Source organism: Pseudophryne corroboree, chromosome 3 (assembly GCF_028390025.1).
Source record: "Pseudophryne corroboree isolate aPseCor3 chromosome 3, aPseCor3.hap2, whole genome shotgun sequence".
In the NCBI taxonomy this organism is placed as follows: Eukaryota; Metazoa; Chordata; class Amphibia; order Anura; family Myobatrachidae; genus Pseudophryne; species Pseudophryne corroboree.
The window spans coordinates 353956575-353982244 of record NC_086446.1 but is presented as its reverse complement, the minus strand read 5'-3'; the positions used below and the strand labels follow the sequence as shown (position 1 = coordinate 353982244).

General features: G+C 48.3%; 1 protein-coding gene across 5 annotated transcripts in view; it reads right to left on the bottom strand.

Moving 5' to 3' along the window:
* The window catches only part of WIPF2 (WAS/WASL interacting protein family member 2), a 194449-nt gene that overhangs the window by 120818 nt on the left and 47961 nt on the right, over window positions 1-25670 (bottom strand). For 4 of the 5 annotated variants that reach the window (XM_063959778.1, XM_063959775.1, XM_063959776.1 and 1 more), the window contains exons 3-5: window positions 25250-25386; window positions 24562-24694; window positions 9576-9701 (exon numbers count right to left, since the gene is read on the bottom strand). In XM_063959778.1, coding sequence (XP_063815848.1) covers window positions 9576-9701; window positions 24562-24694; window positions 25250-25312 — 322 coding nt within the window. In that variant the 5' untranslated portion in view covers window positions 25313-25386. The remainder of the gene's footprint in view (window positions 1-9575; window positions 9702-24561; window positions 24695-25249; window positions 25387-25670) is intronic. The other variant, XM_063959779.1, reaches the window with a different exon arrangement.

Sequence of the window (25670 nt, the reverse complement as noted above, 5' to 3'; positions counted from 1 at the left end):
GAAGGTCTCTGCGACATAGGGACAGACATGGGTAGATTCCCTGCCTGTTCTCTAATCTTTTGTGCAATAAATTTACCTTAGCACTTAATTACACATATCCAAACAGGTGTCGGCGTTGTCGACGGAGACACCCTCTCACACACATTTGCTCCATCTCCTCCTTAGGGGAGCCTTTTACCTCAGACATGTCGACACACACGTACCGACACACCACACACCACACACTCAGGGAATGCTCATCTGAAGACAATTCCCCCATAAGGCCCTTTGGAGAGACAGAGAGAGAGTATGCCAGCACACACCCCAGCGCTATTAACCAAGGAATAACACAGTAACTTAATGTTAACCCAGTAGCTGCTGTTTATATTGATTTTTGCGCCTAATTATGTGCCCCCCCTCTCTTTTTACCCTCTTCTACCGTGTATCTGCAGGGGAGAGGCTGGGGAGCTTCCTCTCAGCGGAGCTGTGGAGAAAAAACATGGCGCTGGCGAGTGCTGAGGAAGAAGCCCCGCCCACTCAGCGGCGGGCTTCTGTCCCGCGTTTCTGTACAATATAATGGCGGGGGCTCATGCATATATACAGTGCCCAACTGTATATATGGCCACTTTTGCCAAGAGGTCCTAATTGCTGCCCAGGGCGCCCCCCCCTGCGCCCTGCACCCTACAGTGACCGGAGTATGTGGGTGTAGTGTGGGAGTAATGGCGCACAGCTGCAGTGCTGTGCGCCACCTCAGTTTGAAGACTGGAGTCTTCTGCCGCCGATTTCGAAGTCTTCTTGCTTCTTTCACCCGGCATCCAGCTCTGCGAGGGGGATGTCGGCGCGGCTCCGGGATCGGACGACAAAGGGTGAGATCCTGTGTACGATCCCTCTGGAGCTAATGGTGTCCAGTAGCCTAAGAAGCAGGACCTATCTTCAGAGAGTAGGGCTGCTTCTCTCCCCTCAGTCCCACGATGCAGGGAGTCTGTTGCCAGCAGATCTCACTGAAAATAAAAAACCTAACAAAATACTTTCTTATAGCAAGCTCAGGAGAGCTCACTAAGCAGCACCCAGCTCGTCCGGGCACAGATTCAAACTGAGGTCTGGAGGAGGGACATAGAGGGAGGAGCCAGAACACACCAGAATCCAAATTCTTTCTTAAAGTGCCCCGTCTCCTGCGGAGCCCGTCTATTCCCCATGGTCCCTACGGAGTCCCCAGCATCCACTAGGACGTTAGAGAAAATATATAATAATAACTGTGCCCGGACGAGCGTACATAATAAGGAAGGATCTTGAATCCCGGGTAAGACTCATACCAGCCACACCAATCACACCGTACAACTTGTGATTTGAACCCAGTTAACAGTATGATAACAATGAAGTAGCCTCTAAAAAAGATGGCTCACAACAATAATAACCCGATTTTTTTGTAACAATAACTATGTACAAGTAATGCAGACAATCCGCACTTGGGATGGGCGCCCAGCATCCACTACGGACTATGAGAAATAGATTTATCGGTAAGTAAAATCTTATTTTCTCTAACGTCCTAGTGGATGCTGGGGACTCCGTCAGGACCATGGGGATTATACCAAAGCTCCCAAACGGGCGGGAGAGTGCGGATGACTCTGCAGCACCGAATGAGAGAACTCCAGGTCCTCCTCAGCCAGGGTATCAAATTTGTAGAATTTAGCAAACGTGTTTGCCCCTGACCAAGTAGCTGCTCGGCAAAGTTGTAAAGCCGAGACCCCTCGGGCAGCCGCCCAAGATGAGCCCACCTTCCTTGTGGAATGGGCATTTACAGATTTTGGCTGTGGCAGGCCTGCCACAGAATGTGCAAGCTGAATTGTACTACAAATCCAACGAGCAATAGTCCGCTTAGAAGCAGGAGCACCCAGCTTTTTGGGTGCCTACAATATAAACAGCAAGTCAGACTTTCTGACTCCAGCCGTCCTGGAATTATATATATATATATATATATATTTTCAGGGCCCTGACAACGTCTAGCAACTTGGGAGTCCTCCAAGTCCCTAGTAGCCGCAGGCACCACAATAGGTTGTTTCAGGTGAAAACGCTGACACCACCTTAGGAAGAAACTGGGGACGAGTCCGCAGTTCTGCCCTGTCCGAATGGAAAATCAAATATGGGCTTTTGTAAGACAAAGCCGCCAATTTTGACAATCGCCTGGCCGAGGCCAGGGCCAACAGCATGGTCACTTTCCATGTGAGATATTTCAAATCCACAGATTTGAGTGGGTCAAACCAATATGATTTGAGGAATCCCAACACTACGTTGAGATCCCACGGTGCCACTGGAGGCACACAAGGGCTGTATATGCAATACTCCCTTGACAAACGTCTGGACTTCAGGAACTGAAGCCAATTCTTTCTGGAAGAAAATCTATAGGGCCGAAACTTGAACCTTAATGGACCCCAATTTGAGGCTCATAGACACTCCTGTTTGCAGGAAGTGCAGAAATCGACCTAGTTGAAATTTTTTCGTGGGGCCCTCCTGGCCTCACCCACGCAACATATTTTTACCACATGTGGTGATAACGTTGTGCGGTCACCTCCTTCCTGGCTTTGACCAGGGTAGGTATGACCTCTTCCGGAATGCCTTTTCCCTTAGGATCCGGCGTTCAAACCGCCATGCCGTCAAACGCAGTCGCGGTAAGTCTTGGAACAGACAAGGTCCCTGCTGGAGCAGGTCCTTTCTTAAAGGCCGATGCCACGGTTCCTCTTGGAACAGACATGGTACTTGCTGAAAGCAAATCCCTTCTTAGCTCCCGAGGCCATTAGTCCTCTGTGAGCATCTCTTGAAGTTCCGGTTACCAAGTCCCTCTTGGCCAATCCGGAGCCACGAGTATAGTTCTTACTCCTCTATGTCTTATAATTCTCAATACCTTGGTTATGAGAAGCAGAGAAGGGAACACATACACCGACTGTTACACCCACGGTGTTACCAGGACGTCCACAGCTATCGCCTGAAGGTCTCGTGACCTGGCGCAATACCTGTCCCATTTTTTTTTTGTTCGGGCGGGACGCCATCATGTCCACCTTTGGTCTTTCCCAACGGTTCACAATCATGCGGAAAACTTCCCGATGAAGTTCCCACTCTCCCGGGTGGAGGTCGTGCCTGCTGAGGAAGTCTGCTTCCCAGTCGTCCACTCCCGGAATGAACACTGCTGACAGTGCTATCACATGATTTTCCGCCTAGCGAAAAATCCTTGCAGTTTTGCCACTGCCCTCCTGCTTCTTGTGCCGCCCTTTCTGTTTACGTGGGCGACTGCCGTGATGTTATCCCACTGGATCAATACCGGCTGACCTTGAAGCAGAGGTCTTGCTAAGCTTAGAGCATTATAAATTTGCTCTTAGCTCCAGTATATTTATGTGGAGAGAATTCTCCAGACTTGATCACACTCCTTGTGTGACTGCTCCCCAGCCTCTCAGGCTGGCCTCCGTGGTCACGAGCATCCAATCCTGAATGCCGAATCTGCGGCCCTCTAGAAGATGAGCACTCTGTAATCACCACAGGAGAGACACCCTTGTCCTTGGATATAGGGTTATCCGCTGATGCATCTGAAGATGCGATCCGGACCATTTGTCCAGCAGATCCCACTGAAGAGTTCTTGCGTGAAATCTGCCGAATGGAAGCGCTTCGTAATAAGCCACCATTTTTACCAGGACTCTTGTGCAATGATGCACTGACACTTTTCCTGGTTTTAGGAGGATCCCGATTAGCTCGGATAACTCCCTGGCTTTCTCCTCTGGGAGAAACACCTTTTCCTGGACTGTGTCCAGAATCATCCCTAGGACCAGCAGACGTGTCGTCGGAACAACTGCGGTTTTGGAATATTTAGAATCCACCCGTGCTGTCGTAGAACTACTTGAGATAGTGCTACTCCGACCTCCAACTGTTCTCTGGACCTTGTTCTTATCAGGAGGTCGTCCATTTTCTTTGAAGACGAATCCTCCTTTCGGTCATTACCTTGGTAAGGACCCGGGGTGCCTTGGACAATCCAACGGCATCGTCTTGAAACTGATAGTGACAGTTCTGTACCACGAACCTGAGGTACCCTTGGTGAGAAAAGGCAAATTTTGGGACATGGAGGTAAGCATCCCTGATGTTCCGGGACACCATATAGTCCCCTTGTTCTTTGCTATCACTGCTCTGAGTGACTCCATCTGGATTTGAACCCTTGTAAGTGTTCAAATTTTTCAGATTTAGAATAGGTCTCACCTAGCCTTCAGTACCACCATATAGTGTGGAGTAATACCCCTTTCCTTGTTGTCGGAGGGGTAAATTTATTATCACCTGCTGGGAATACAGCTTGTGAATTGTTTTCAATACTGCCTCCCTGTCGGAGGGAGACATTGGTACAGCAGACTACAGGAACCTGCGAGGGGGGAAACCTCTCGACATTCCAATCTGTACCCCTTGGATACTACTTGTAGGATCCAGGGGTCCTGTACGGTCCCAGCGTCATGCTGAGAACTTGGTAGAAGCGGTGGAGGGCTTCTGTTCCTGGGAATGGGCTGCCTGCTGCAGTCTTCTTTCCTTTCCTCTATCCCTGGGCAGATATGACTCTTATAGGGACGAAAGGACTGAGGCTGAAAAGACGGTGTCTTTTTCTGCAGAGATGTGACTTAAGGTAAAAAACGGTGGATTTTCCAGCAGTTGCCCTGGCCACCAGGTCCCATGGACCGACCCCAAATAACTCCTCCCCTTTATACGGCAATACATCTTTGTGCCGTTTGGAATCTGCATCACCTGACCACTGTCGTGTCCATAAACATCTTCTTGCAGATATGGACATCGCATTTACTCTTGATGCCAGAGTGCAAATATCCCTCTGCGCATCTCGCATATATAGAAATGCATCCTTTAAATGCTCTATAGTCAATAAAATACTGTCCCTGTCAAAGGTATCAATATTTTTAGTCAGGGAATCCGACCAAGCCACCTCAGCTCTGCACATCCAGGCTGAGGCGATCGCTGGTCGCAGTATAACACCAGCATGTGTGTGTATACTTTTTAGGATATTTTTCAGCCTCCTATCAGCTGGCTCCTTAAGTACGGCCCTATCCGTAGATGGTACCGCCACTTGTTCTGATAAGCGTGTGAGCGCCTTATCCACCCTGAGGGGTGTTTCCCACCGCGCCTTAACTTCTGGCGGGAAAGGGTATACCGCCAATAATTTTCTATCGGGGGAAACCCACGCATCATCACACACTTCATTTAATTTATCTGATTCAGGAAAAACTACAGGTAGTTTTTTCACCTCACACATAATACCCTTTTTTGTGGTACTTGGAGTATCAGAAATATGTAACACCTCCTTCATTGCCCTTAACGTGTGGCCCTAAAAGAAAATACGTTTGTTTCTTCACCGTCGACACTGAAATCAGTGTCCGTGTCTGGGTCTGTGTCGACCGACTTAGGTAAATGGGCATTTTACAGCCCCTGACGGTGTTTGAGACGCCTGGACAGATACTAATTTGTTCGCCGGCCCTCTCATGTCGTCAACCGGCTTGCAGCGTGTTGACATTGTCACGTAATTTCCATAAATAAGCCATCCATTCCGGTGTCGACTCCCTAGAGAGTGACATCACCATTACAGGCAATTTGCTCCGCCTCCTCACCAATATTTTCCTCATACATGTCGACACACACGTACCGACATACAGCACACACATAGGGAATGCTCTGATAGAGGACAGGACCCACTAGCCCTTTGGGGAGACAGAGGGAGAGTTTGCCAGCACACACCAAAACGCTATAATTATCCAGGGACAACCTTTATATAAGTGTTCCTCCCTTATAGCATTTTAATATATATATATATATATATACATATCGTCAAATCAGTGCCCCCCCTCTCTGTTTTAACCCTGTTTCTGTAGTGCAGTGCAGGGGAGAGCATGGGAGCCTTCCCACCAGCCTTTCTGTGAGGGAAAATGGCGCTGTGTGCTGAGGAGAATAGGCCCCGCCCCCTTTTCGGCGGGCTTCTTCTCCGGAGTTTTAGATATCTGGCAGGGGTTAAATACATCCATATAGCCTCAAGGGCTATATGTGATGTATTTTTCGCCATACAGGTATTATACATTGCTGCCCAGGGCGCCCCCCCCCAGCGCCCTGCACCCTCCGTGACCGCTGTGTGAAGTGTGCTGACAACAATGGCGCACAGCTGCAGTGCTGTGCGCTACCTGATGAAGACTGAGAGTCTTCTGCCGCCTGGTTCCGGACCTCTTCATCTTCAGCGTCTGCAAGGGGGGTCGGCGGCGCGGCTCCGGGACGAACCCCAGGGCGAGCCCTGTGTTCCGACTCCCTCTGGAGCTATGTCCAGTAGCCTAAGAATCCAATCCATCCTGCACGCAGGTGAGTTGAAAATCTCTCCCCTAAGTCCCTCGATGCAGTGAGCCTGTTGCCAGCAGGACTCACTGAAAATAAAGAACCTAAAAACTTTTTCTAAGTAACTCTTTAAGAGAGCCACCTAGATTGCACCCTTCTCGGCCGGGCACAAAAACCTAACTGGGGCTTGGAGGAGGGTCATAGGGGGAGGAGCCAGTACACACCATGTGATCCTAAAAGCTTGCTTTTGTGCCCCGTCTCCTGCGGAGCCGCTATTCCCCATGGTCCTGACGGAGTCCCCAGCATCCACTAGGACGTTAGAGAAAAGGGGTTTAGCAATGGGAGGTGAATATTGGGGGTGGGGATTGCTATGAGAGAACAACATGGGGGGGGGCTGTGCCCAGACCTGCCTGCATAGACTCTCACTTTGTCCCCTACCAGATCTGCCGGCGCCCCCTCACCCTGTCCATGACCAGACCTATCCTCTCACCCTGTCCCCTACCAGACCTGTGTCCGCAACCTCTCCCTGTCCCCGACCAGAGCTGTCCCCGCACCCTCACCCTGTCCCCTACCAGACCTGTCTTCGCACCCTCACCCTGTCTCCTACTAGACCTGTCTCCGCACCATCCCCTGTCCCAGACCTGTCCACTAACCCTGACCCTTACCAGACCTGTCCCTGCACACTAACCCTGTTCCTGCACCCTCACCCTGTCCCCTACCAGACCTGTCTCTGCACACTCACCCCGTCACCCACCAGACCTGTCCCCGCATACTCACCCCGACACCCACCAGACCTTTCCCCGCATACTCACCCCGACACCCACCAGACCTGTCCCCGCATACTCACCCTGACACCCACCAGACCTTTCCCCGCATACTCACCCTGACACCCACCAGACCTTTCCCCGCACTCAACCTTTTTCTCCATGAGACCAGTCCCCACTCTCTCAACATGTCTCTACCAGACCTGCCCCCAACAAGACGTGTCCCCGTACACTCATTCTGTCACCCACCAGACCTGTCTCCAAAGACTATCACCCTGCCAAACATCAGACCTGTGCCGCCCTTGGCTTCTGCTGCTGTAATGTCAATGTCTAGTGGGGTGGGGATATTTTTTGGGGTCCAGTGTGTGTGGGGACATTTTTTTTCCCCCTGTGGTGACAAATGTGTTTATTTCTTCTTGCTGGGAACAATGTATTTGTTATTTTCACTGCGGGAGAATTTTTTTTTCTACCCTGTATAGCTAATTTTAACCTCTGGGGGCCAATGTGTTTGTGTTTCCTATCAAGGCCAGTGTGTTTGTTTTTCCTGTGGGGTGCAATGTGTTTATTTTTCTTTCCAATGAAAGACATTGCGTGTGTTTTTTTTAATACTATAAATATGCTGTGGGAACGGCATTCTCTGTGAGGTCACTCCCCTCACACTAGCCTTTAAGTCCAGGCTCCTCTCCTAAGTCTGTCCCATCTCCCTAGCGAGTGATATAACACAGAACCCCAAACAGCCTGTATGGAGTGACACAGAGAGGGATAGAACCAGCACACTATGCATCAACAACTAATGCAATGCCTTAAATAAGGGAACTAGTTTCACTTTCAATATATATTGCTCCCCCATTTCTACAACCCCCCTTGGTACCGGTACATGGTGTTTCAGAGGGTCCTTAGAGGAACAGCACTTCCCTGCATGCAGCAGGAAATTATGCCTTCTGAGCCGCTGGTCCCGCTCTCCGGGAAGCCCCCCCCCCCCCCCCCCCTAAAAGGCGCACACAGAACAGGAACAGTGGCTAAAACAACCACGGAGCAGATACATGCAAATGTAAAAGAAAGGCTGGTACAGTTTCATGCCTGAATATAGAGGAAAAACATACCAATGGCTGTCTCTATAATAAAAGGGAACTGATAGAAGGCATATACCATGAACTTGGAACAGAACCTACTTTGTAAAATTGTTTTATTGTAACCATGCTACTTTATATTTGGACTGAAACCTCGACATAGCATTGGGGATGGGTAAACTTACATACATACTTACTAAGACCCTCATCCACTCACTGGTCATTTTCAGACTGGACTACTGTAATCTCCTCCTATCTGGCCTCCCTGAAAAATGCCTCTCTCCACTCCAATCTATCCTCAATGCTGCTGCCCATCTCATCTTCCTCACCAAACGTACTAACATCCACCTCCCCTCTCTTGCAGGACCTCCACTGGCTACTCTTCCCTTTCAGAATCCAATTCAAGCTTCTCACACGTACTTACAAAGCCCTCACCTACACTTCTCCCTTACATCTCTGACCTTATCTCTCTTTACCCGTCCTGCTCTGCTAATGCATGCTGTCTCTCCTGCCAACGATTACCTCCTCCCACTCTTACCTACAAGATTTTGCACATGCAGCTACCTATCTCTGGAATTCTCTACCTCTCCCCATCCGGCTCTCCACCTCTCTACAAAACTTCAAACGGGCTCTCAAGACCGACTTCTTCACCAAACCCAGACAACTCTCCTGCTAACCCTCTTGTCTGTGCTCACTGTCTACCCCTTCTGTGTCACCCCAGTCTGTCAGTCCTTTACCTTTTAGACTGTAAGCTCGCAAAGAGCAGGGCCTTCTTTAGTCATGTGCCTTTCTTTTTCTTACTTACACTTATACTCTATAATCCCTTTGATGGCACCTAACACCTGGTTTTCCATACCCGTCCTATATTGTCTTGAACTGTAAGTACTGTTTTCTTGTTTGCTCATTTATGTACTGTGTAATGGGCACTGCAGATCCCTTGTGGCGCCATATAAATAAAGGATAATAATAATACTTTGTATTGTACATAATATGTTATAAGTTTTCAAAAAGTTTAAAGAGTATTCAAGTTTACGGTTTCTAATAAGTAGCCTTTTGTTGTCACACGGGTATCCGCATTATAGGTCGACAATGTAAAAGGACGACATGTAAAAGGACAACACAGCTTTGAGGTTTTTAGAATTTTAATCAACTTTTTCATGCTTTGCATTCCATGCAGATTACAATTGGTAATAGTAACCTGCCCAAAGCATGGCGAACAAAGCAAGTCATGCAAGGGGACACTGTACACCAATTGGGTTTTCAGAACTACTGTACCCTTTTCATGTCGACCTAATGCATGTCGACCAAATGACTGTAGACATATTGCTGGGATAATAAATGAGCCACTAGGATAATTTATGACATTGTTTACCCGCCTAATATTAGTTATAGGATTATTAAAAGAATTACAAACCTGGGCTATCCTTAGTCCCCACTGGTCGCAATTTAGGTACACCACCCTGGAAGAGGCCTCCTTTGGGCTGCAATGACGACCCACTGGAGGGCCCAAAACTAGGACCACCTCCTGCACCTTTTGGCTCTGCAAAAGACAACAGATAACCAACAGAGTGAGACACTTGCCCATAATGGTAATAGCCTGCAAGCTGCCGGAGGTGCGGTACTATGGGGGTTATTCAGAGTTGGTCGCAGATTTTGCTATCGCAGTAAAATTTGCAACCATACTACTCACATGCTGGGGGCTGCCCAGCACAGGGCAAGTCCGCCCAGCATATCTGACTCTGCTCTGTGATGCGATCGCAATTAATAGAGCTAGATGGCTGCGCAAGCTGGCAGTGCGGCACCATGTTTCCACTCACAGAAAATGCAGGCAACGTTATAAGGCCGCCCCGAAAATGGCCATGACACGCAATCCTCTCCCCCAAACACCGCATCGCCACCTCCGGACACCTGTCGCCTGTCACCATGCAATCACATCCTTCCGGGATGCGATCGCATGGTGAAGGATTACTCGCGCATTGTAGCCGCTGCGCGTACGCAGACCCTTTGTAAGAATGCAGCGGCTGCGTTAAAGTCTGAATAAGGCCTTATGTGCGAGTGGACCAGTATTTTTAAAGCACCAATCATTTACACAGAAAAAACAGGTTGGTTTTGCCTTGAAAATGATTGCCACTTAAGGGCAAACTCGCACAAAGTTCTGCACCTCCAGCAACAGACCATTACATTTAGTCCTTTGCATTAATTAGTGAGAAGGAACTTGCATGGTTATAACAAAAAAAGAGGCTTCTGTTGTTAAATACTTTTCTTCGAGTCCATAGAGGGCACAGAGAACACTGGGTATAGCCTGGAAAGGAGAGAGTCTGGGCACCAAATAGTTAAAAATATTTTCCCAGCAACTCCAGAAACACTCCTTCCTACATGGAAAAGCAGAAAGGGTGACCGCCAAGGGAAGGCGTGCACGTCGGACACTCTCCGGGCCAACTTAATGGCAAGTCAAGTAAGAAAACAGACTTCCATGCAAGCCAATAAATGTCCCCCGTATGCAGGGGCATAAAAGGATTCGACTGGAGAATCATAAGAACCAAGGACATGTTTCATGGATCAACCAAAGGGACGTGTAGGATGCCCTGAAAAGACACTTGTACATCCAGTAAGAGAGTAAAATAAGAATTTACTCACCGGTAATTCTATTTCTCGTAGTCCGTAGTGGATGCTGGGAACTCCGTAAGGACCATGGGGAATAGCGGCTCCGCAGGAGACTGGGCACAACTAAGAAAGATTTAGGACTACCTGGTGTGCACTGGCTCCTCCCTCTATGCCCCTCCTCCAGACCTCAGTTAGGAAACTGTGCCCGGAAGAGCTGATACAATAAGGAAAGGATTTGGAATCCCGGGTAAGACTCATACTAGCCACACCAATCACACCGTACAACTCGTGATACTATACCCAGTGAACAGTATGAACAACAACTGAGCCTCTCAAACAGATGGCTCCAAACAATAACCCTTTAGTTAGGCAATAACTATATACAAGTATTGCAGACAATCCGCACTTGGGATGGGCGCCCAGCATCCACTACGGACTACGAGAAATAGAATTACCGGTGAGTAAATTCTTATTTTCTCTGACGTCCTAGTGGATGCTGGGAACTCCGTAAGGACCATGGGGATTATACCAAAGCTCCCAAACGGGCGGGAGAGTGCGGATGACTCTGCAGCACCGAATGAGCAAACTCAAGGTCCTCCTCAGCCAGGGTATCAAACTTGTAGAATTTTGCAAATGTGTTTGAACCCGACCAAGTAGCAGCTCGGCAAAGTTGTAAAGCCGAGACCCCTCGGGCAGCCGCACAAGAAGAGCCCACTTTCCTCGTGGAATGGGCTTTTACAGATTTAGGATGCGGCAGTCCAGCCGCAGAATGTGCAAGTTGAATCGTACTACAGATCCAGCGAGTAATAGACTGCTTTGAAGCAGGGGCACCCAGCTTGTTGGGCGCATACAGGATAAATAGCGAGTCAGTCTTCCCGACTCCAGCCGTCCTGGAAACATAGATTTTCAGGGCCCTGACTACGTCCAGCAACTTGGAATCCTCCAAGTCCTTAGTAGCCGCAGGCACCACAATAGGTTGGTTCAAATGAAAAGCTGATACCACCTTAGGAAGAAATTGGGGGCGAGTCCTCAATTCCGCCCTATCCATATGGAAAATCAGATAAGGGATTTTACATGACAAAGCCGCCAATTCTGACACACGCCTGGCCGAAGCCAAGGCCAACAGCATGACCACTTTCCACGTGAGATATTTTAGTTCCACGGTCTTAAGTGGCTCAAACCAATGTGACTTAAGGAAATCCAACACCACGTTGAGATCCCAAGGTGCCACTGGAGGCACAAAAGGGGGCTGAATATGCAGCACTCCTTTAACAAACGTCTGAACTTCAGGCAGTGAAGCCAGTTCTTTTTCGAAGAAAATCGACAGAGCCGAAATCTGGACCTTAATGGAACCTAATTTGAGGCCCATAGTCACCCCTGACTGTAGGAAGTGCAGAAATCGACCCAGCTGAAATTCCTCCGTTGGGGCCCTTCTGGCCTCACACCACGCAACATATTTTCGCCATATGCGGTGATAATAGTTTGCGGTCACCTCCTTCCTAGCTTTAATCAGCGTAGGGATGACTTCCTCCGGAATGCCCTATTCCTTCAGGATCCGGCGTTCAACCGCCATGCCGTCAAACGCAGTCGCGGTAAGTCTTGGAACAGACAGGGTCCCTGCTGCAGCAGGTGCTGTCCGAGCGGCAGAGGCCATGGTTCCTCTGATATCATTTCTTGAAGTTCTGGGTACCAAGCTCTTCTTGGCCAATCCGGAACAATGATTATAGTTCTTACTCTTCTCCTTCTTATTATCCTCAATACCTTGGGTATGAGAGGAAGAGGAGGGAACACATAAACCGACTGGTACACCCACGGTGTCACTAAAGCGTCCACAGCTATCGCCTGAGGGTCCCTTGACATGGCGCAATATCTTTTTAGCTTTTTGTTGAGGCGGGACGCCATCATGTCCACCTGTGGCCTTTCCCACCGGTGTACAACCATTTGGAAGACTTCTGGATGAAGTCCCCACTCTCCCGGGTGGAGGTCGTGTCTGCTGAGAAAGTCTGCTTCCCAGTTGTCCACTCAGGGAATGAACACTGCTGACAGTGCTAACACATGATTTTCCGCCCATCGGAGAATCCTTGTGGCTTCTGCCATCGCCATCCTGCTTCTTGTGCCGCCCTGTCGGTTTACATGGGCGACCGCCGTGATGTTGTATGACTGGATCAGCACCGGCTGGTGTTGAAGCAGGGGTCTTGCGTGACTTAGGGCATTGTAACTGGCCCTTAGTTCCAGAATATTTATGTGTAGGGAAGTCCCCTGACTCGACCATTGTCCCTGGAAGTTTCTTCCCTGTGTGACTGCCCCCCAACCTCGAAGGCTGGCATCCGTGGTCACCAGGATCCAGTCCTGTATGCCGAATCTGCGGCCCTCTAGAAGATGAGCACTCTGCAGCCACCATAGCAGCGACACCCTGGCCCTTGGAGACAGGGTTATTAGCCGATGCATCTGAAGATGCGATCCGGACCACTTGTCCAACAGATCCCACTGAAAGATCCTTGCATGGAACCTTCCGAATGGAATTGCTTCGTAAGAAGCCACCATCTTTCCCAGGACTCGCGTGCAGTGGTGCACCGACACTTGTTTTGGTTTTAGAAGGTCTCTGACTAGAGATGACAACTCCTTGGCCTTCTCCTCCGGGAGAAACACTTTTTTCTGTTCTGTGTCCAGAACCATCCCCAGGAACAGTAGACGCGTTGTAGGAACCAGCTGCGACTTTGGAATATTCAGGATCCAGCCGTGCTGTTGTAGCACTTCCCGAGCTAGTGCTACTCCGATCAACAACTGTTCCCTGGACCTCGCCTTTATAAGGAGATCGTCCAAGTACGGGATAATTAAAACTCCCTTTTTCCGAAGGAGTATCATCATTTCGGCCATTACCTTGGTAAATACCCTCGGTGCCGTGGACAGACCAAACGGCAACGTCTGGAATTGGTAATGACAGTCCTGTACCACAAATCTAAGGTACTCCTGGTGAGGAGGGTAAATGGGGACATGCAGGTAAGCATCCTTGATGTCCAGTGATACCATGTAATCCCCCTCGTCCAGGCTTGCAATCACCGCCCTGAGCGATTCCATCTTAAACTTGAACCTTCTTATATAAGTGTTCAAGGATTTTAAATTTAAAATGGGTCTCACCGAACCGTCCGGTTTCGGTACCACAAACATTGTGGAATAGTAACCCCGTCCTTGTTGAAGGAGGGGTACCTTGATTATCACCTGCTGAGAATACAGCTTGTGAATCGCCTCCAGCACTGCCTCCCTGTCCGGGGGGCAGATTTGAGGAAACGGCGAGGGGGAGACGTCTCGAATTCCAGCTTGTACCCCTGAGATACTACTTGTAGAATCCAGGGATCCACCCGTGAGCGAGCCCACTGGTCGCTGAAGTTCTTGAGACGGGCCCCCACCGTACCTGGCTCCGCCTGTGGAGCCCCAGTGTCATGCGGTGGACTTAGAGGAAGCGGGGGAGGACTTTTGTTCCTGGGAACTGGCTGTATGTTGCAGCTTTTTCCCTCTACCTCTGCCTCTGGGCAGAAAGGACGCGCCTCTAACCCGCTTGCCTGTCTGGGGCCGAAAGGACTGTACCTGATAATACGGTGCTTTCTTTGGCTGTGAGGGAACATGGGGTAAAAATGCTGACTTCCCAGCTGTCGCTGTGGAAACGAGGTCCGAGAGACCATCCCCAAACAACTCCTCACCCTTGTAAGGCAAAACTTCCATGTGCCTTTTAGAATCTGTATCTCCTGTCCACTGCCGAGTCCACAATCCTCTCCTGGCAGAAATGGACATTGCGTTTATTTTAGATGCCAGCCGGCAAATATCCCTCTGTGCATCTCTCATGTATAAGACTGCGTCTTTAATATGCTCTACGGTTAGCAATATAGTGTCCCTGTCTAGGGTATCAATGTTTTCCGACAGGGAATCTGACCACGCAGCTGCAGCACTGCACATCCATGCTGAAGCAATAGCCGGTCTCAGTATAATTCCTGAGTGTGTATATACAGACTTCAGGATAGCCTCCTGCTTTCTATCCGTAGGCTCCTTTAGGGCGGCCGTGTCCGGAGACGGTAGTGCCACCTTTTTTGACAGACGTGTGAGCGCTTTATCCACCCTAGGGGATGTCTCCCAACGTGACCTGTCCTCTGGCGGGAAAGGGTACGCCATTAGTAACTTTTTAGAAATTACCAGTTTCTTATCGGGGGAAGCCCACGCTTCTTCACACACTTCATTTAATTCATCAGATGGGGGAAAAACCACTGGTAGCTTTTTCTCCCCAAACAGAATACCCTTTTTTGTGGTACCTGGGGTAATATCAGAAATGTGCAACACATTTTTCATTGCCGTAATCATATAACGAGTGGCTCTATTGGAATGTACACTAGTCTCATCGTCGTCGACACTGGAGTCAGTATCCGTGTCGACATCTGTGTCTGCCATCTGAGGTAGTGGGCGTTTTAGAGCCCCTGATGGCTTTTGAGACGCCAGGGCAGGCACGGGCTGAGAAGCCGGCTGTCCCACATCTGCTATGTCGTCAAACCTTTTATGTAAGGAGTTGACACTGTCGCGTAATTCCTTCCACATGTCCATCCATTCAGGTGTCGACCCCGCAGGGGGCGACATCACATTTATCGGCATCTGCTCCGCCTCCACATAAGCCTCCTCATCAAACATGTCGACACAGCCGTACCGACACACCGCACACACACAGGGAATGCTCTGACTGAGGACAGGACCCCACAAAGTCCTTTGGGGAGACAGAGAGAGAGTATGCCAGCACACACCAGAGCGCTATATAATGCAGGGATACACACTACACACAGTGATTTTTCCCCTATAGCTGCTATAATACACAGTTTGCGCATAAATTTAGTGCCCCCCCTCTCTTTTTTACCCTATTGAGCCTGGAAACTGCAGGGGAGAGCCTTGGGAGCGTCCTTCCAGCGGAGCTGAGAGAGGAAATGGCGCCAGTGTGCCGAGGGAGATAGCCCCGCCCCCTTCTCGGCGGACTTCTCCCGCTTTTTTCAGGATATTTTTGGCAGGGGATTTTACACATATATAGTCTTACTGACTATATTATGTGTTTGTTTGCCAAGCTAAGGTACTCTTATTGCAGCCCAGGGCGCCCCCCCCCCCCAGCGCCCTGCACCCATCAGTGACCGGAGTGTGTGGTGTGCATGGGGAGCAATGGCGCAAAGCTGCAGTGCTGTGCGCTACCTTAATGAAGACCGGAGTCTTCAGCCGACGATTTCCTGGACGTTCTTCTTGCTTCTGGCTCTGCAAGGGGGACGGCGGCGCGGCTCCGGGACCGGACGACCGAGGCTGGGCCTGTGTTCGATCCCTCTGGAGCTAATGGTGTCCAGTAGCCTAAGAAGCCCAAGCTAGCTGCAAGCAGGTAGGTTCGCTTCTTCTCCCCTCAGTCCCTCGTAGCAGTGAGTCTGTTGCCAGCAGATCTCACTGAAAATAAAAAACCTAAATATACTTTCTTTTCTAAGAGCTCAGGAGAGCCCCTAGTGTGCAACCAGCTCGGCCGGGCACAAAATTCTAACTGAGGTCTGGAGGAGGGGCATAGAGGGAGGAGCCAGTGCACACCAGGTAGTCCTAAATCTTTCTTAGTTGTGCCCAGTCTCCTGCGGAGCCGCTATTCCCCATGGTCCTTACGGAGTTCCCAGCATCCACTAGGACGTCAGAGAAATTAGCTTTGAAAGAGGACAGAGAGGGCGGAGACCTGTACCTTCAAGGATGAGAGCAGAGGCCCAAATATAAATTCGCTGTAGAAAGGGAAGGATTCGAGAGCCAGAATAACCTGGGGTCGAAACCCGTAGCAGAACAGCACGAAGAATGTCCGCCAACCACAAAGATAAAGACTTGGCGAATACAGTTTTTAGGCATCGTACGAATGACCCTGCTGGATAAACTCTGTGCCCTTAAGACGATGTCTCAAGAGCCACCCCGCCAAAGCGAGGTGGGCCAGATCCGGATGGTAGCACCTGCCTTAACACAGAAGATCCGGCCACAGAGACAGATGCACACCTGCCCACCATGGCCGTTGTGGCTATATAGTAGCCATGAGGAACACCCTGCATCACTCCAATGTCAACCTGCAATGAAACCGCAGGATCCTTGGGCTCGGAAGGAAATGTACCAGAACGTTCTCAGACACAGAGCAACCTGTGGCTGTGTCGAGACACCAATCTGGCAACATCCAGCAAGCCCCATCGATAACCAGGCACTGAAAGGCTAGCGCCGAAAATTACGATCTAGGCGTTGGGTATGGGATGCAGACGGCCAGGATCCTGGCGGTTAGCATACCTAAGCCGAGAAACCGGCCGCTAGAATGCCAGCAAGGGGACTTGTGCAGTGAAGCCCCATGCGGGCACGCTGCAGCCGCCTCGCTGTGCTCGCCGCAGGTTCTATTCACACTCCATAGGTGTCGTGGTCAGCCACGAGTGGGAATAGCCCGTTAACTGGGATTCCGGCTGGCGGCATTGTCAGTGGCCGGGATTCCGGTGCCGGCATCCTGACTGCAGCGATCCCGACTGCCGGCAATGTAACCACATTCCCATGATGACTGGTTACTGCTCTGTCACCTGCGAAGACCTGCATCGATGGTGAAGGGGACTTCAGACCTGATCCAAAAGGGGCATCCACTATCCAGGTGAAACCTCTTGGAACAACTTCAGGAGGGAGCAACAGATTTCCCAAGAGAGGAGGAATGTCTGTTTGCAGAAGGGATCTTGTTCCACCGAGCCAAAACTCCCATCTGGAGAGATTAGGATTGAAATAGAGCATAATCGACCATGTTGAAGGTGGAACTAGAGAGCCCAGGAACTGTATAAAAGAGCGTACTGACCCCCTACAGCAGCGGCAGCCAAACCACAGGTTTGGGCGGCTCGACACACTTATTGTACCAAACGGCGCCGGCCTGTGAGTCGATCAGAGCTAGAGGACCAGCATAACTGGCCTTGGGGGGGGGGGGGGCATATCTGACACTGGGGGGGCATATATAGCACTGTAGAGCATATATGTATCTGGCACTGTGGAGGCACCCATTTTTTGGCATTTTTATATATATGTGGCACTGTACAACATGACTAAACGGGGGTTATGACACAAGGTCATACTCCCACAAACGTCATACCGAAAGGTGTGCGCACTAAAATGGGGTGTGGCTATGTGACAACTAGGCCATGCCCCCATTTTTTTGTGCATGATAGTGGCTCTTACCCTTGACTACAGATCTTTTCTGGTTCTTTGCCTCTGACTGGTTGGCCACCTCTACTCTACTCTACAGTGACGCCACATAAGACAAATCTTCGACGGCAAGAGCCAAAATCTGTCCACCCGGAGGAACACCTGATGAACCCTGGAATCCTGCAAGGCTTACAATATATAATCTACTAAAACAAAGTACAAGAGGAATTCTTCCCATCAATGATCCGTCTGAGGCACCGAAGAACTACTACAGCAAGACAGACGTGTTCCCTGAGGAAGTCTAGTAACTGTGCCAGGATAAGCAGGACATTCAGTTACAATCTGACACCCCTGCACCAAAGATGCTTGAAAACATGCGTAGTCATCCCAGCGACAATGCCAGAAACCGGAGGTGATGCTCACACACAGTCAACCTGAGCAAACGCTAGTGACAGACTCAGATGGGAACATATACACTATATGGACAAAAGTATTTGGCCACACCTGTTAATTATTGAATTCAGATGTCTCAATCAGACCTGTTGCCACAAGTGTATAAAATCAAGCACTTAACCATGCAGTCTCCATTTGCAAACATTTGTGATACAAAATGGGTCGTTCTGAAGAGCTCAGTGACTTCAAGTGTGGTACTGTGATAGGATGCCACTTTTTTACAATATGACAGTTTGTAAATTTTAATTCCTGCTGATATTATAAAAAAATTGGAAGCGTTTAGGAACATCAGCAACTCAGCCACTAAGCAGAAGACCACGTAAAAGCAAAGAGCGGGGTCAACAACTGGTAAGGTGCATGGTGCGTAAAAGTCGCTAACGCTCTGCTGATTCCATAGCTTTAGAGTTACAAACTTCCACTGGCATTAATGTAAGCACAAAAACACCAAATCCACTGGCAAGCGTTAAATGGAGTGGTGCAAAGCACACACACACACACTGGACTGTGGAGCAGTGGAAACGTGTTCTGTGGAGTGATGAGCATGCTTCTCTGTTTGTTAGACAGATGGGTGAATCTGGGCTTGGCGGATGTCTGGATAACCCGTCCCTTTTCCAGATGTCAAAATGCGCCCTGCCCGTTTATCTCTGACCTTCCGCCCTGACGTCCTCCTGCTACCCTCTTTCATGGTAACTGCACCCCTCCGCGCTGACGCATTTCTGAGCTGTCTCGGCTCTCTTCACCTGACAGCTATGCCCTGCTGCTGCGTTCCCCTCTATGTGCAGCCGCCTCGCTAATTGGACACTGCTGGATCTGGTGAGACACGAGGTCTGGCTTTGACTCTCCTGCCGATGCAAACCAAGCCCTCCTGTCTCTCTGAAGTTTTAAAGGAGATGCCAGCTCCGCAGCGGCAAGAGCTCCCTTTCTGCACCCTCCGGACTAGCTGTAGTTTTCGTGGGATTGTAAATTGGTAATTAATCTATTGCTACTAGAGTTTCCATACGGAATTTGGACACTAGTCTCTTACAAACTTGTTCAATGATTTGAGGTTGAGGATAGGCCGGAAAGACACATTCGGTTTTGGAACTAGAAACAGGGTCGAATAGTATCCCCTGCCTCAACTGTTTAACAGAACTGGCAAGGGAGAAGTCTCTTGAAAGATTGCGTACCCGTGAGAGACAACTTCCCGCACCCAGGCGTCTGAAATGGTCTTTAACCAGGACTTTGTGAACTGCAGAAGTTGGCCTCCCACCCTGGGGTCCCCCAGGATGAGGCCCGCCCCGTCATGCAGCAGGCTTGTCTTGTTTGGAAGCAGGTCGACGGGTGGCCCAGGATTGTTTAGATTTGGGCTTAATGGTTTTGGAAGTACGAGCCTGTCTCGGGTACGCCTGACCTTTTGCTTTACTTGGAGATCGAAAGGAACGAAAAGTGGCACTCTTATCCTTCTGAGCAGAAGGATTAGTACTTGGGAGAAACGCAGCCTTGGCCGTCGCCAAGTCAGTCACAATCTTATTCAGATCCTCCCCAAACAGGATATCTCCCTTGAAAGGGAGTACCTCCAAGGTCTTTGTAGAGTCCAGGTCCACTTTCCAGGACCTCAACCACAGAATCCAGCGAGCCAGGATAGACGTAGTAGATGCCTTGGCCGCCATGACCCCTCCATCAAGGGCCGCGGTAATATACGACAGATATTCACATACAAAAATGAATCTCACAATGGCGCATATCACTAAAACAAGGTACTTTCCTCATATATTTCCTTTGGTGGTAATTGAGTTTCACTTTCATGTGTCAAAGGATGGTGAAATTCTCAGTCATCCACCATGCGGATATCCACTCGAAATTTCCAGTTTATGTCCCAATCTCAAAGATAAAGGAAAATAATCTAGTGCAGTATTGTCTGATAGGCAAGACAAAAACGTGTATTTTTTACATCAAACTCACAATAATATGGAATTAAAACAGCATATCACCACAATATAGTGGTACAGGATCACATGGATTCCGGATTCCACTTCTTCCACTTGGAATTTCCAGTTAATATCCCAATCTCAAAGATAAAGAAAAATAATCTGGTGCAATATTGTCTGATCGACAAGATAAATCGTATGTTTATTAAATCAAACTCACAATGACATAAAATTAAAACAGCATATCACCACAATATAGTGGTACAGGATCACATAAGCTCAGAGTTCCACTTCATTACCCGTCCCAGATGGAAAAAGGAATTGGAGGATGATGGCCCGGGTTCCTCAAGCGAGCCAAAACATTAAAGGATAAGTTGGTCCATAGTGCGATAGAAGATACAAAAAGATCTAGTATTAGGACTCAAGGCTTTCACAGGTGTGGAATGTGTGTGATGTGCCGTAATGTGAAGGGGGCTAGCAAAATTAAGGATTTTGAGATAAATGGAGTAAAATATCCTATTAAGGATTTTATCACGTGTAATACGAAAAACGTTATATATATTACGGAATGTACATGTGGCCTGTTTTATGTGGGCAAAACCACAAGGAATCTAAAGACCCGCCTTGCTGAGCACGTATATAATGTGAAGAAAGGTCTTGAGTCCCACACCTTTTCAATGCACTGTAAAACTAAACATAATTGTAACCCAGATGGAATTAAGTCCTATATGTCAATTAAAAGGTCAGAATGTGGTAAAACTACTTTAGCAACCTTCTGACATTTAAACTTATCAGGTTTCTTAGATGTAACAGGAGGCTCAATGTCATCATCAATTTGGAGAATCAGCTTGATAGCTTCCACAAGGTCAGGAACATCAACCTGGGTTGCAGATTCCTCATCAGAAGCAACTGTATCAGTGTCTGACGGATCAGTATATTCCCTATCTTCATCGGAAGAATTAACCGAAACATTAGTAGATTGTGAGGAAGAAATGGCCTGCTTAGATGACCCCTTGGCCTCAGAGGGACGTGGGGTGGACTTTTGTCTAACCAAAGTTAATTAATTTAACTGGGTAGACAAAGTGTCCACCCATGGCAAATTAACTACAAGGACAGTATGTGGCTGTAATGGCACAGGAGGCCCCACAGCGGCGTAGTCAGCATATTTGAAAAGCTGCCCAAGGTAGGTCCTGATTGACCACAGGTGCCACAGACGGACTGGGAGATGTATGACCCCCCAGCGCCTGAACCAGCAGCTAACACTTTCCCCACTGGTGAATCCGTGACGACAGCACTGCATGGTGCAGTAGCGTCCGCGGATGTCCCGCCCTGTGTAGCGGACATCATATGGGATGTAGCTTTAGGACGTAATAGTACAATATAGCCAGACAAACACAAAAACCAGCAAATAATCCCCTGTGTTTTGTGACAGAAAATACAGAGCACAAACAGAGGATTTAAGTGGTGTGGGGTGACTGAAAAACACAGTGAGAAATACAAACAGTATACCCTATGTAGCACTATATATTATGAGACCCTGATGCACCTAGTTCCCCAGGGTACAGAATATAGTGATAGCAAGTGTGTGTGATACACAAGAGTGGAATCCACACAGCAGCTACAAGCACTCAGTCACAGGTACAATGCAGGAATTATTACATATAAACAATAAAACTGCAGTGGACTAGTAATTACATATAGGTATGTATACAGATATAACAATGCACAGTAAACACTGGAAGTATATCACGGAATACTTGTACTAAGTATTCAGATAGCAGTACACTTGTTCTTAATTAACACTGTCTAAAATGACACGTAGAATACTTAAGTGTCTGTAAATGCACAGTGCTGATGATACAGGCGGATTTACAGTGCCCAGCAGTCCCGGAGATCAGCCCAGCTATGTAATGGCGCCAAAATATCTTGAGAGAGAGAGAGAGAGAGAGAGAGAGAGAGAGAGAGAGAGAGAGAGAGAGAGAGAGAGAGATGCAGCTCCAGAGCGGGAACACCAGCAGTAGATGGCGCCCGAAGCTGGGGGGAGGGGCTACAGGTCAGCGCCTTATCTGGGTAAAGTGGAGCCTTTTGCAAACGGATTTCAATAAATCCGACTTGTGCTCCTTGCCCTGGTGGATATAGTGGGGTCCCTGTGCAACAGTGTCCACCCCAGTGACCGTGATTTACCTTACACCCCCCCCCCCCTTTTAGTGCAGCCACACGATCCTGAAAAATGACAGCAGTGGTGTGCCTGAAAAACCGGTGCATCTCCGCTGCAAGTACCAAGAAACCAGGCCGCGGGAGTATGCAGCACCGCTGAGGGAGGTGATGAAGCCGCAGCACAGCATGTCATAAAGACATAGAAAGTGCTGCGGCCCTTGAAGTCTTCTAAAAAGCTATTTTCAGGGCTGCCTAGCGCAGTCCCACCTGTTAGTGACCTGCACTGCAGGACCCAACTTACAAACTGAGCTCCAGTGCCTGGAGGCAGGGCTATAGAGGAGGCGGTGCAGTGCACCCTGGGAACAGTCACAGCTTTAGCCTGTTGGTGCCTCGGATCAAAATCCAACTCTACACCCCGATGTTACTCCCTGTGGAATACCAGTGTACCCCGCTGCAGAAATTTAACATAAAATAAAAGTGAAACTAAAATAATGTAAAATAAAGTAACTGGGGGGACCACTTAATAGAAGCCCCCCACAAAATGGTGCCACGGAAACTGGCTGGCTGGAAATGGGGTATAGTGAATAGTTAATCTGGGGCTACTGGGAAAAATTTTGCAACTATTTGGTGCCCACACACACTCTTCTTCAGGGTATACACAGTGTTCCCTCTGCCCCCTAGTGGACGTAAGAAGCAAATGGCCCATTTTACGGTGAACTCTTCACTGTTAAACAAGTTAAAGGGAAACGTGATGTGGTCAAGATGCCGGCAGGCGAAATGTCAACGCCGGGATTCCGACACCTTTCAGGATGCCGACATCAGCACTCAGAATGGATGAGAATCCCGACACCCCGACCGTACGTATCCCAGCAATCTTTGGTTTAGAGATTTGGGGGGGCGAAGAATTAGGCGTCAGACTGGGGGGTTAGGGTTTGGCACCCACGGGGGGAAATTAGGGTTACTCATCCCTGTCTGTCTTCACATCAGTGGGATCCAGGTATTCCGACCGCTGGGATATCATATTAATTCCAGGGAATCAATGGGGTCTATCTATTAAGCCTTGGAAAGCGATAAAGCGGACAGAGGTAAAGTACCAGCCAATCATCTCCCGACCGTCATTTTTCAAACACAGCCTGTAACATGGCAGTTAGGAGCTAATTGGCTGGTACTTTACCCCCGTCCACTTTATCTCTTTCCAAGGCTTAGTAAATAGAACCCAAAGGCTTTTCTTTTTTTAAAGCTAAAACGGTGGCTTGGTATACTATCATTCACAAACTATTAATGGTGGATTTCGATGATCTGATCTTTACCACTTTACGTTGCATAATTCACCGCAAGGTAATCTTAAAAAATGGATGCAAGTTTGCGTGAGCCTGTTTTATTTCCATATCTTTTGTATATACCTTTGCATGCAGTACCAGGCTATGGCTTTATTGCTGATAACATTTTCAGTTTCTAATTCTCTGGAGTAAACCCTACATCAGATCATGGCAAAAAATACATAAAATTCTTTCACAGTTTACCATAAACAAGAGAATTTTCTTGGTAACCTCTGAGACACCTCTAATCACTAATGTCCATGTGGTCAGTATTAGTATATTTCCAAGATCAATGGTCGTATGAGCCACGCTGCTTTCCAGACTGCCAACTGATGTTTTTCGTTGGAACGAAAGAGAAAGTGTGGACTGGCTCTGTGAAGAAGTGAACACTGTTTACTTTAGCGTACAGCTGTATAACGGCTATCAATTGTAAGAAACACGGTGGTAAGAGCAAAACCTTAACAGTCTGTTCTTATTTAGTGTTCAAACGCATTTACTGGGACAGGGTGAGAAACGATGTAGTGAAATTGTTAGACCTGCTCTGCAGGTGACAGAGCACTTCCAATATTTGTGCTATCGCCACCACCCGTATCTGTGCTTAGAATTTTATTTTTCATTTTCCAGTCACAATGGGGAAAGTTACCAATAATCATTTTACCAAGATATGCCCTCAGAGCACTTGAAGAGGATTAGACACAGAGATCGTTAAATAGCTCTTAGATTACAGGAACATTTCCTGGATCTCAATTACTACAGACAGCTTACATACTTTCCAACACAGGGGCACTCCTGTCATTCATCACTGTGGTCTTCTTCAGCCTTGCTCCCTTACAGATGTCATTGAGAAGTGCCCCTCGGCCCCTCTGCTCATCGCGGTTCAGTTTAGGGGGCTCAGTATTAGCCTGTAAACAGAAAATTGAACTAAAGCAGTGTGTAGATAGACCATCCTGCTACTGTCAATAAAAAAATAAACATACTAACAAACTTCTGCCTATGAACCCTGCCTATGTGAAGAATAACATCCAGGTACTGGCAACGTGCAGCTCACAAAGCTGCTGTGTGCCGACATGCACTACAATATCTTGAGCAATCAAGAAATGCTGGGACACTGTTGCTCAACAGATGGAGAGACAGGTTAGGGGTACTCACTATCTTGCAGGGAAAAAAGAAGAGGGTTGCCTAGAGAACTTTAGTAAGACATGTCCTAAGCACAACTACAACCCATGGAAAACTGTGGCTCACTGAATGCACTAAACTGTGCCAGTGGTTATTTCATTAGTAAATTAACCTTTGATTACAATATCTTGCTGAAAGTGACAATACCAGGGAAATAAAGCAGATATGTCGGTCTTATTAATCTCTACTCTGCTACTTAACACAACCACTAAAGTGGTTAAGAGGAAACTGCTTCCACCTGCTGCCACCAACCTGTCTCCTCTTCTAAAGTATAAATGTACCTGGGTGAAGGTCGGAGGTGGAGGAGGTCCTGGTGGGGGTGGTGGAGGTGGAGGGATGGGCATCTTTTTGATGATTTAAACTACTCCTTCAGAATTCCTGCAGCCAGTCCCTGTGAGGGTTGGCAACCACTCAAAACCTGCAGTAACAGAGTAATAGATACATCAGAGTTTAACACACCAACCTTGCAAGCAAACAAATTAGATATCTGTCAGACAGAAGATAGACAGACAGATACACTTACACAAATACAGATGTCCTCATACACATAAGGGGAATTCAATTAGATTCAGTGTTTCTCACCCAGTAAATTACAGCGTTAACCCATAGAATCTAGGATAATTTCCCAGACCTATCGGTTAACACAGCCGCAGAACCAGAAAAGAGGCTACTTAATGGGGATTTATTTTCAAAATCCAAGTT